This window comes from Colletotrichum higginsianum, assembly GCF_001672515.1.
Source record: "Colletotrichum higginsianum IMI 349063 chromosome 7 map unlocalized unitig_7, whole genome shotgun sequence".
NCBI lineage: Eukaryota > Fungi > Ascomycota > Sordariomycetes > Glomerellales > Glomerellaceae > Colletotrichum > Colletotrichum higginsianum.
Genome location: NW_017263917.1, coordinates 818835 through 829750, shown reverse-complemented (window position 1 = coordinate 829750; position 10916 = coordinate 818835). Strand labels below are relative to the sequence as shown.

General features: G+C 54.0%; 4 protein-coding genes across 4 annotated transcripts; 2 read left to right on the top strand and 2 right to left on the bottom strand.

Moving 5' to 3' along the window:
- Nucleotides 1–1374: 1374 nt before the first annotated feature.
- On the bottom strand, nucleotides 1375–2049 carry CH63R_09967 (60S ribosomal protein L21-A; the record flags this gene model as incomplete). The annotated part of the gene is made up of 3 exons (XM_018304941.1): nucleotides 1375–1705; nucleotides 1824–1939; nucleotides 2014–2049. 3 exons carry the CDS (start codon nucleotides 2047–2049, stop codon nucleotides 1375–1377), a joined length of 483 nt encoding a protein of 160 aa, XP_018154365.1.
- Nucleotides 2050–2420: 371 nt separating this feature from the next.
- On the top strand, nucleotides 2421–3212 carry CH63R_09966 (40S ribosomal protein S9; the record flags this gene model as incomplete). Its single annotated transcript, XM_018304940.1, has 4 exons — nucleotides 2421–2428; nucleotides 2503–2559; nucleotides 2640–2738; nucleotides 2801–3212. The coding sequence occupies 4 exons, from the start codon at nucleotides 2421–2423 to the stop codon at nucleotides 3210–3212; spliced, it is 576 nt and encodes a 191-aa protein (XP_018154364.1).
- Nucleotides 3213–3503: 291 nt separating this feature from the next.
- Nucleotides 3504–4895, bottom strand: CH63R_09965 (Pre-mRNA-splicing factor SLU7; the record flags this gene model as incomplete). Its single annotated transcript, XM_018304939.1, has 1 exon — nucleotides 3504–4895. The coding sequence occupies one exon, from the start codon at nucleotides 4893–4895 to the stop codon at nucleotides 3504–3506; it is 1392 nt and encodes a 463-aa protein (XP_018154363.1).
- A 501-nt stretch (nucleotides 4896–5396) lies between these two features.
- CH63R_09964 (DNA polymerase) lies at nucleotides 5397–10613 on the top strand (the record flags this gene model as incomplete). Its single annotated transcript, XM_018304938.1, has 1 exon — nucleotides 5397–10613. The coding sequence occupies one exon, from the start codon at nucleotides 5397–5399 to the stop codon at nucleotides 10611–10613; it is 5217 nt and encodes a 1738-aa protein (XP_018154362.1).
- Nucleotides 10614–10916: the final 303 nt, after the last annotated feature.

Here is a 10916-nt window from a genome sequence, read left to right as displayed (position 1 = left end):
TCGTTGGGTGTTGTCGGAGGCGAACGGATGGCGGTTTACAGATGGGGGTTTCGGATCGCTCGAGGAAATGACGTCTCCCCACGGATTAAGGAGAGAGCTCCACGTGCACGCAACACTCTGGCCGAATGTCGCCGAGAAGCAAGCAAATGGGATGCTACGAGAATGAGCTTTTGAATTTGGCAAATGAGAAAATCGTGAGCTACTTCCGTGCCAAGTGGAAGAGGCGAGAAGAGTCGTCAGCGTTGACCAAGCTCCTAAGTTGTCTGGAGGAGCTCGAGTGTGGCTGGGTTCTGCAACATGCGCAAGCTCCGGGGATTGCGCCAAGGCGTCGTCGTTGCGATCCGCCTAGTTTGGGGCGGGTTGGGCATGAAATGATGGAACAATGCTAATCCGGCGGAGAAATCAGTGTCAGTGGCCCCCTTCTCGCAGCGTCCCAGCGGTGGCCATGCGCCCAATACTCCAGGCCGATGCATGACCTGATGACGATAATGGTGGGGTTCAGCGGCCAAAGTTGGCTCCAAAAGGCCCCTGCGCCGCTCTTCATTCCAAATTCGATTGCTGCGCTCGACCTCGTGGACGAGAGAGATCCCCATGCTTGCGGGACGACGACAAACGAGTCGGCGAAATACGCCAATGACCAGTGCGGTTGATAGCCAAGCATCAGTTCCAAAGCCAAAGTAAAACATTGATAGAAGTGTGCGCTTCTAGAACGCACTCGTGGAAGCGTAACTGCATGTGTCAGATCACACCAGCAAGCTCGTGTCATACGCGCTAGGACTTTAACCTGCGAACGCCTGTTCCGTATTACACCGCAGCCCATTGATTCGACCAGTGATTTCCATCATTCTCGATGGCAAAAGACTCACAGCCAATACATAGTAGAATCATGTCTAAGTACCTGCTGTTGCGGATCGTGGTCATTCTTCAGAAATATTGTAGAAAACGTCACTCAGTCATAATTAGTACATCAGTACAATTGATGCATTTCGTAAGGTCTCGTTCTTCGTTTGACGGGGGTATCTGATGAAGGCCCGATGGGCAAACTATTCGCCCGCCTTTCAAAGGCGCCCGGAATGACCGTGTTTCCCACGAACAGACACGCACATAACACCTTGACACCGAAACCCGTGCCATATCACCAGCTCAGAGCAACAGCCCCGAAGCATCGTGATATGATTACGTAGCGGCCAACGAGTCGCACGGGTGACAATCCCTCATACAGGTGTGAACGATGAAGTGCCATTGGTTTTTTTTGTTTCCATTCCCTATGGACGTTGCCGAAAACGTGATGCCTTTCCATGCTAGAAATCCTTTTCGTTCCTCACGTAAACACCCCATGCAAAAGAAGAACCGCCAAACCCCCCAAAAGACACTCTAAATCGTCGTCTCGTAAGGGAGGGGAGTGACAGTCTCAGGCTTGTTCTCCTTGAAGTCGACGGTGCGGGCCTCGCGGGGCATAAGGGGGAGACGCTTGAGCTGGAGGGGCTTGCCCTCGGCCTGGGCCTTCTTCTTGAGGGCGGCGTTCTCCTTGACGCGGCGAAGGAAGTCGTCTCTCGAACGGGAGGGCGAAATGTGCTCGATGCGGATGTTGATGCGCTTCTCGAGGTAGCGGTGCTTCACCTTCTTGTAGATGATGATACCGACGGCAGACTTGGTGACGTTGTAGATGACACCGGTCTTGCCGTGGTAGACCTTGTGAGGCATACTGCAGTCCAACATGTCAGCACTCTGTGCGCGCATGCCATACACCCCGAACCCTCCCATTTCTTTTCCTTTCCCATGCGTCGTAAACCGGCTAATTCGAGGGTGGTTGGTTGGCTTACCCCTTCTGGACGGCACCGTTGGCCTTGATGTCGACAATGTCGCCAACCCGGTACTCGCGGAGGTACGTGGAGAGCTTGATCATACCCTTCTCACGGAAGTTTCTGCTGAACGCATACTACAACGCCAAAAGAAAAACTGTCAGCAGCCCGGTCGCAATGCGACAACGTCTCGAGAAAGGGCAATACGTACGCGCGTTCCCGCGCGAAGACCCGCTGGGTGACCCATTTTGCCGGTGTGGTTGTCGTGGAGGGCGGAATTTGGTGATGGTGTTGTCGGGTCTTGAAAAGATCACGAAGTTCCAGACAAGCAAAGGCGAAAAATCCGGCCCAGGAGAGTGTGTGCTTCTTGCTGACTCAGATGTCAATTTTTGGCATTCGTCTGCTCCGTGGGAAAGGGCACTGCACGTGACACCGTAGGCGAACAGGGAATGAGACCCGCATTGAAGACCCACTAGTCAGCCCTCGCTCGCTCCCCACAGGGCCAATTTTGTCGGTGGTTGTGTGTTTGAACTTGGGAAATTTCGAAAAGAATCCCTTGATCTTCCTTCTGCTTTTCGTCAACCAACAAATCCCGAAGGATATCGACGAGTCGGAAAGATGGCGCCGTAAGTAACAATCGATCGCAGGCATCATGCGCAGGTCGCGCTTCGATTTAAAATGCTAACCGCCGTCGCAACAGTCTCACCTACTCCAAGACCTCCAAGGTCCCCCGTCGCCCTTTCGAGGCCGCCCGTCTGTCAGTATTCTCCGGCCACTGAACTAGAGCTTGCTCAGTTTATGTCGCGAATTCAACAACTGACTTCGATACGATGATAGTGACTCCGAGTTGAAGCTCGTTGGCGAGTACGGTCTCCGCAACAAGCGTGAGGTCTGGCGTGTCCAGCTTACCCTCTCCAAGATCCGTCGTGCTGCCCGGTATGTCGAGATCTCTATGTGCGCCGTCATTAGGCCATTGTTTGCGCTAACACCCGCCACAGTCAGCTCTTGACCCTTGACGAGAAGGACCCCAAGCGTCTCTTCGAGGGCAATGCCCTCATTCGCCGTCTCGTGCGCGTCGGTGTCCTCGACGAGTCCCGCATGAAGCTCGATTACGTCCTTGCCCTCAAGGTCGAGGATTTCCTTGAGCGCCGCCTCCAGACCTGCGTCTACAAGCTCGGCCTTGCCAAGTCCATCCACCACGCCCGTGTCCTCATCCGCCAGAGACACATTCGCGTCGGCAAGCAGATCGTCAACGTCCCTTCGTTCATCGTCCGTCTCGACTCCCAGAAGCACATCGACTTCGCCCTTACCTCGCCCTTCGGTGGTGGCCGCCCTGGCCGTGTCCGCAGAAAGAAGGCCAAGGCTGCTGAGAAGGCCGATGGCGGTGATGACGAGGAGGATGAGGAGTAAATGCATCTCCATTTATGCTAAGAATTGGTCACACAAAAATCTCTGGGAAGAATGGCTGGAAATCAAAACCAACCACGGGAATCGGGGTGTTCATAGTCACGGCGTTCACCAGAGGCAAAATGGAATGATTGCATCAAATACGGATACCACGAATGAATTTCATAAAAGTCTTTGCCTGTCGTTCAGCGCACACAAACCAAGAGGAACTCTTGCATGCGAGCACGCGAACCTGATAGGGAAATGGGTATCATGTTTGTCGAATGCAAATAACCTCAACCTAAGTAGTCTACCTCAAACCAATTCATCCTTGCCCAAGAATTTGGCCATCGGATCGTTTGCCGCTGTCCGTTTTCTTCTGTATTCCTCCATCTCTTCCTCTGTAACACCTCCCATCATCTCTTCCGCCGTTCGCTTATTCGCGGGCTTCTTCGCCGCGTGCTCTTCGTGCGCCTTGTTTTCCTTGGAAGTATCCGATGGTGCCTCCTGTTGAGCCAGGATGGCGCCGGTCCGTTGTCGCTCAGATGCTTCCCATGCCTGCTTGCCTTCCTCGCCTGTGCAGTAGCTATTCTTCACCACCGAATGGCAGCACTCGTAGCCCCATTGGAAGTTGGACCACCAACTGCCCCACACCGATGTGTGGTTGTGAATGTAGACGTCCTCGGGGTATTTCGACTTTGCAATGACCTTGGGCGCGCCCTTGATAAGACCGCTCTCATCATATTCGACGTACTTCTCAGACTCGGTAATGAGGTTCTTGACGTCGTCCGGCATTGTGTACTGCGAGTTGTCGCCGTACATCTCCTTGAGCTTCTTCTCCCGCTCGGCACGCTTCTTCTCAGCCTCTTCCTTCTCCTTCTTCCGATAGAACTCTCCTGCCGTGGGGTTTGCTTGCAAATGCTTCGTGGTGTCGCCACTCTTCTCCTGGGCCTCCCAGGCGTATCGCTGTGCCTTCTCGAACTCGCTGGCGTCGCCCGAGCCTCGCATGAAGCCTTCCTCCGCGAACAGGTTCGCAGCCTTGTCTGCGGTCGCGCCACTGTCGACCAGGGACCTCGTCTTCGGGTCGTACTTGGCTGACTCGAGATCAAGATTGACTAGGTATTTGGCCGTATCTTCTCGTATTCTGAGCTGACGCGTAGCTGTGCTTTGGTGCTTGCTCATGTCGTTCTCCTCGGCGTATTTGTCTCCGTCGTCTTGCTCCTCTTCCGTCCCGTCCTTCGCTAGCGCCGTCTTCCGCAGCTGTTCCATCTGATTGAACTCCTCAACGACGTTGCGATATTCCTTTGGGTCGTATCCATTCCAGCGGTCACGCTTGGCATCCCAGCCGAGCTTGACGTCTTGGATGACCTCATCCGCCTGGATGTCCTTGCCGGTCCACTTTGCGCCTTTCGCTCGCGGCCGGCTCAGGCAGTCCTTGGCCTTGTGCGTCATGGCGCCGCAGTTTTCACAAGCCCCTTTGCGGAACTTGGTGGCTGCGGGACCGGCCTTTCGGCCGCGGTCGTACCACTGCGACTGCTCATCCTTCTTCTTCTGCAGACGTTGATGTTCGAGGTAGTCCGTCTGATCATCGCCTTCCTCGCCCGCATAGAAGGGACGTTTGCTAATGAAAGAAGGAATATATATGTTTTCCTCCTTGGAAGCGGCAGACGCCTTCGGATCGGGCTTTCGGGGTGGCGGCGGTGGCATTTTGGCGATTCGTTACTGTCGCGTTTTTTCGAGTATGGCTTGCTAGAAACGTGGAGGAAGCGGTTTTGGTCCTGGGCACTGAATACTATCCATGCATTATGTAATCAGCCCAAGACCCTTGGGACAATTCCTTGCTTTTCAAAGAACAGCACCTCGTCTTGAACCCCAAATTCATTTTACGATTGGCAAGGGCTTTTGCCCAACCCAATACTCTTAGCGCAGCAAGTGCCACACCTACGTCTTGCGGCGATTCTTCTTCACCGCGCACCGATCGACTTATCGGATCGAGCTAAGTCACATGACTGCGCGGATCCTGGGCGTTGACATGGGAGCCTGCACGCGCGTGGCTTTCGCAACAACACGACCTCGTCGCGTCGTTGTACCTTTTCTAAGTGGCGCAAACGGTCTCGACAAGCCCCAAGTCGAAATACGTTCCTGCTTATCATGACTTTGTGCTCTCTACCACCACCTCATCCTCCATGAGACTCCCTAACTTTCAACATGGACCTATTCCGGGTGAGACTGAACTGCATAGACCACTACCAGGCGACCCCGACGCATTATGATCCGCAGTTGAGGAACGATGTCGGCCCTGGTCAAGCGAAGAAAGGTCCGAAAGTCCCAGTTGTGAGGGTTTTCGGTTCAACTGAAACCGGCCAAAAAGTGTGCGCTCATATTCATGGTGCCTTCCCCTATCTATATGTCGAGTACCAAGGCAGCCTGGAGCCTGAAGAGGGTAAGGGAATCGCATCAGAATTCCGAGGCCTTGCTGACCAATACACAGTCGGAGCCTACATTTATCGGCTTCATTTGTCCATCGATCATGCCTTGGCCGTCAGCTATCGGCGCGATCAGTACGGAGACAATGCCAAGTTTGTCGCCCGCATCACACTGGTCAAAGGAATCCCGTTCTATGGCTTTCACGTGGGATACAGATTCTTCCTCAAGATCTACATGTTCAACCCTATCGTCATGACAAGACTAGCCGACCTACTTCAGCAAGGCGTCATCCTCAAGAGCAAATTCCAGCCCTACGAAGCTCATCTTCAATACTTGCTGCAGTTCATGACTGACTACAACTTGTACGGTTGTGGTTACCTGGAAACTTCTGATGTTTACTTCAGAGGCCCCGTTCCATCTTGCGAGGAAGAGGGCAACTCTCAGCATCTGTGGCATGACAGAACGATTCCCCACGGCCGGATCCTTGATGACCTGAGTCTGCCCAGGGTCAGCCATTGCTCTATCGAGGTTGATATATGTGTTCAAAGCATCATCAATCGACACATGGTCAAAGAGCGTCGTCTTCATCATGACTTTGTAGAGCGTGTCAAGCCGCTTCCAGCCGACGTGAAGCTGGTGTACAGCATGGCAGGGCTTTGGAAAGACGAGACCCGCCGCCGGAAGTTGAAAATGCCTAACGCCGATCCCGGTAGCAGTCCATTCCCAGCGGAAGTCTTGGTTTCCATGTCCGCAAACGCGCGCGACTCACAACCGCAAGGGTGGATTCATGAGGAAGAATACAAACAGGGAGTAGACAAGCTTATCGATGCGGAGAAGGACCCGGAAGATCAATCCAAGCCGAATTTTGAGACATTTGTCGAGCAAGACCGACTGGAGTCCACGGTCAATACAGCGCTTCAATCCGTTGAGGACCTGTATCCAGCCAACCTTCTGCCAGCGCTGGGGTTACCTTCGAACCATGGACCGGGCGTCAGCAACCTGGCGAGCAGCATAGAGGTTGACGAGCAGGGCGTTCTCGATCTAGGCGGCGACGACTTCGATCCCTATCCTGCCGATTCTGACGAAGAGGCACTCATTCAGATGGAAGAACCGAAGCCAAGAAAGGGTGGTATCACGAAGGGCGCCGCCAATTCCGAGGAGCGGCGGCCAGGCAACCGACGAAAACCGTCTGTTAACAGGTCCCGCACGAAACCTTTCAACGAGGAAACGGCACTTGCCAAAAACACTGCGAACGAGTTAGAATCCGACCTCCCTCTGCCTCAATACAAAGGGGTCTATGCCAGTAGGCTGAAAACTGGGAAGCCGCCAAATGTGCCTGCTTGGGATGATCTTCTTATTATGGCTGAAGAGGAAGGGCTCGTATCTAAATCGAAAGGAGATGTGGCATCAAGCCGCCCACGAACGACGTCAGCGAAGCGAAGCCTATCGCCGTCTGGTGCAGCAATGTTTCCGGCCAAACGTTCCAAGAACGGTGACTCGGAGCTATCTGGCCTTGTGATGCCTGTACTCCGAGTCCCGTCTAGAAGCATACTGCATATCGGGCTTGTTTCCGAGAAGCATAATGTCAAGATGTTACCGCCGTACACCCATGAACCTCCTGGGCTCTCGCAGACTACCGGCTCGAAGCCCGCGGCGAATTCGAAGCTGGCCTTTCCAGTGGTCAAAAGCCAAGATGATCCAGGCACCAAGCTTCGACTGAGCCAAATGAGTCAACCTCGAGCTTCGCAGCAAGGCGATGAGGATTTCCAGAAGCATCTCTCTTTCAACTTGGCTACAACAGAAACAAGTAACAACCAGCCCAAGACACCAGTTTCGACCAAGAAAGTCCGGATATCAGAACCGGCAGAAGTCTTGGTTGGAATGGAGACGATATTGCACCGTGTCCAGACAGCTCTCGGGGAATTTTCCGCTAAGCGCCAGTTTCTGGTCGGATCACTGCCTCCTGCTTCGAAAGATATTACATCGACTATGAAGGACCACCAAATTCCGGATGTCATATACCAAGATGCCTACTTTAGCGAAGAGAAAGATGTTCCCGCACGGCCCAGAGAGTATGCTGGGCGAGAATTCCGCCTCGAGAGCAACACGCTGCCGTTTCTGGCCGACTTTGACCCGAATGGCACATCCGTAGCTAGCATGGGTATCAAACCAGACGCTCCAATCGACAAGGCCAAGACAGGCTCACTGTATGAAATTCAGGGGAAGCTTTGCTCATACCGAAGCTGGGAAATAGCACAGCCACCGCCAACCTTCCAAGAAGTTCGGCATTGGTGGGAAGAGAAGCATCCCGTGCGGCGAAAACGCAGCACTTCTGGTGCCAAGATCGAGGGTACTCCTCGAGCGATAGGACGCCATCTTTCCCAGATTGACGGGCCGACTCCAAAGAATAAGCACGGCTTCAAGTACTCGCCGAAGAAGAAGTCGACCGGTGTCAAGCATGAGGCACAGTATATGAGCACTATGGCCCTCGAGGTTCACGTCAATACGAGAGGCAAATTCGTGCCCAATCCCGACGAGGACGAGGTTCAGTGCATATTCTGGTCCATCAAAGCAGATAGCACCACCAGCAGCAGTCAAGCAACAGCGGGAGGGATGATTGCCGGGGTTGTTGTCTTGTCGCCAGATGGAGGTCTCGCTGCGAGAATGCGTCGATATATACCCGCAGAGGTCGTCGAAGAGGCTTCTGAGCTCGACCTCATGGTCCGGATGGTGGAAGTCGTCAGGAGCCACGATCCGGATATCTTAACGGGATATGAGGTCCATGGAAGCTCTTGGGGCTATCTCATCGAAAGAGCTCGTGTCAAATACGATTATGATCTTTGCGACGAGTTCTCACGCATGAAGAGCAACTCTCACGGTCGCATCGGCAAGGAAAACGACCGCTGGGGTTTCAATACGACCTCGACCATCCGCGTGACTGGCAGACACATGATCAACATCTGGCGGGCCATGCGAGGAGAGTTGAATCTGCTTCAGTACACCATGGAGAACGTTGCATGGCATGTTCTCCATCGTCGCATACCGCACTACACCTGGCAGACTTTGACGGAGTGGTACAACAGCAGCAGGCAACGGGATCTTGACAAGCTGCTACGTTACTATCTTGCGCGAACAAGGACAGACATCCATATCCTGGAGTCTAATGAGCTCATTCCCAGAACCAGTGAGCAGGCGAGACTGCTAGGCGTGGACTTCTTCTCCGTGTTCTCGCGTGGATCCCAGTTCAAGGTTGAATCCATCATGTTCAGGATTGCCAAGCCAGAAAACTTCATGCTCGTCTCTCCCAGCAGGAAACAGGTCGGGGGCCAAAATGCGCTCGAGTGTCTTCCTCTGGTTATGGAACCCCAAAGCGACTTTTACAACAGCCCCCTGTTGGTTCTTGACTTCCAAAGCCTATACCCCAGTGTCATGATCGCCTACAACCTCTGCTATTCGACATTCCTCGGTAGGATTGTCAGTTGGCGGGGTATGAACAAGATGGGCTTCACCGAATACCAGAGGCACAGGCGTCTTCTCGAGCTTCTGAAAGACTACATCAACATCACACCAAATGGCATGATGTTTGTCAGGCCTGAGATCCGCAAGTCGCTTCTTGCCAAGATGCTAGGCGAAATATTGGAGACGCGAGTGATGGTTAAGGCCGGGATGAAGCAAGACAAGGACGACAAGACGCTTCAAAAACTGCTTAACAACAGACAGCTGGCGCTGAAGCTCCTCGCGAACGTCACGTACGGCTACACTTCGGCGTCTTTCTCTGGACGCATGCCATGCTCGGAGATCGCCGACAGCATCGTCCAGACGGGCCGAGAGACATTGGAACGAGCCATCGCATTTATCCACTCACAGGAGCGGTGGGGCGCCGAGGTGGTTTACGGTGACACGGATAGTCTGTTTGTCAATCTCAAGGGCCGCACCAAGGACCAAGCCTTTGACATTGGCAACGAAATCGCCAAGGCCATCACGGACATGAGCCCAAGACCGATCAAGCTGAAATTTGAAAAGGTCTATCACCCATGCGTCCTCCTAGCCAAGAAGCGATACGTTGGCTACAAGTACGAGAGCAAGGATCAGATGAAGCCCGAGTTTGACGCCAAAGGCATCGAGACCGTCAGGCGGGATGGGACCCCAGCGGAGCAGAAGATAGAGGAGAAGGCGCTTCGGATTCTCTTCGAAACGGCCGATCTCAGCAAGGTCAAGGCTTACTTCCAGCAGCAGTGCGAGAAGATCATGCGAGGGACCGTCTCGGTGCAGGATTTCTGCTACGCAAGAGAAGTCAAGCTAGGGACGTACAGCGACAAGGGCCCGCCGCCACCGGGAGCACTCATCAGCACGAAAAAAATGCTCGAGGATGCGCGCGCAGAGCCGCAGTACGGAGAACGGGTACCATACGTGGTGATCACGGGAGCGCCCGGGGCGCGGCTGATAGACCGCTGCGTGGCGCCGGAAGACCTACTTAAGGACTCGCACTCTCAGCTGGACGCCGAGTACTACATCTCCAAGAACCTGATTCCGCCGCTGGAGAGAATCTTCAACCTCGTGGGCGCCAACGTGCGGCAGTGGTACGACGAGATGCCCAAAGTGCAACGCATCCGGCGAGTAGACCAGACGCTTGGAGGCGGGCTCAACAAGAAGACGCTGGAGTCATACCTGAAGTCGGCGTCATGCGTATCCTGCCACATCAAGATGCAGGTGGAAGGCGTGCTGTGCTTCAGGTGCCAGCAGGATGCGCCGTCGTCGCTGTACCGCCTCCAGACGCGGCTGAATCGGGAGGAGAGGAAGTATATGGAGGTGGTCAAGATCTGCCGAAGCTGCTCAGCGATGCCTGCGGCGGATGAGGTGCCTTGCGATAGCAAAGACTGCCCCGTGTTTTACTCGCGGGTCAAGCAGAGCGCGCGACTCAAGACGGAGAAGAGCGCTTTGGAGCCGGTCATTGCCGAGTTGGTTGCGAAGGCGGGGAGGGCGTCGTTGGAGTGGTGACGGGTTGTGTACTTTTGCATGTGTTTGTTGGATAAGCGTGTGCAGGTAGACTATGGCGTATCGGCGGTAGGTATTGGATACATCGGGAAACAGTCGTCATGGTGTTGGCAGGTTCTTAGGGCGCAACGGCCTCTGGCGGGTATCTTGTGTTGGTGCGTCCATCCACATCAGGAGTAGAAGGTTTAGAGAGAGATTATTGTGTCACGGCTCCGATAGGCCAATGTTCTGAGGAGTAGATGGAATGTTTCCCGGGCCTCGGAGATGGGCAGAAAATAAAAGAAAATATGATAGAATAGCTGGATC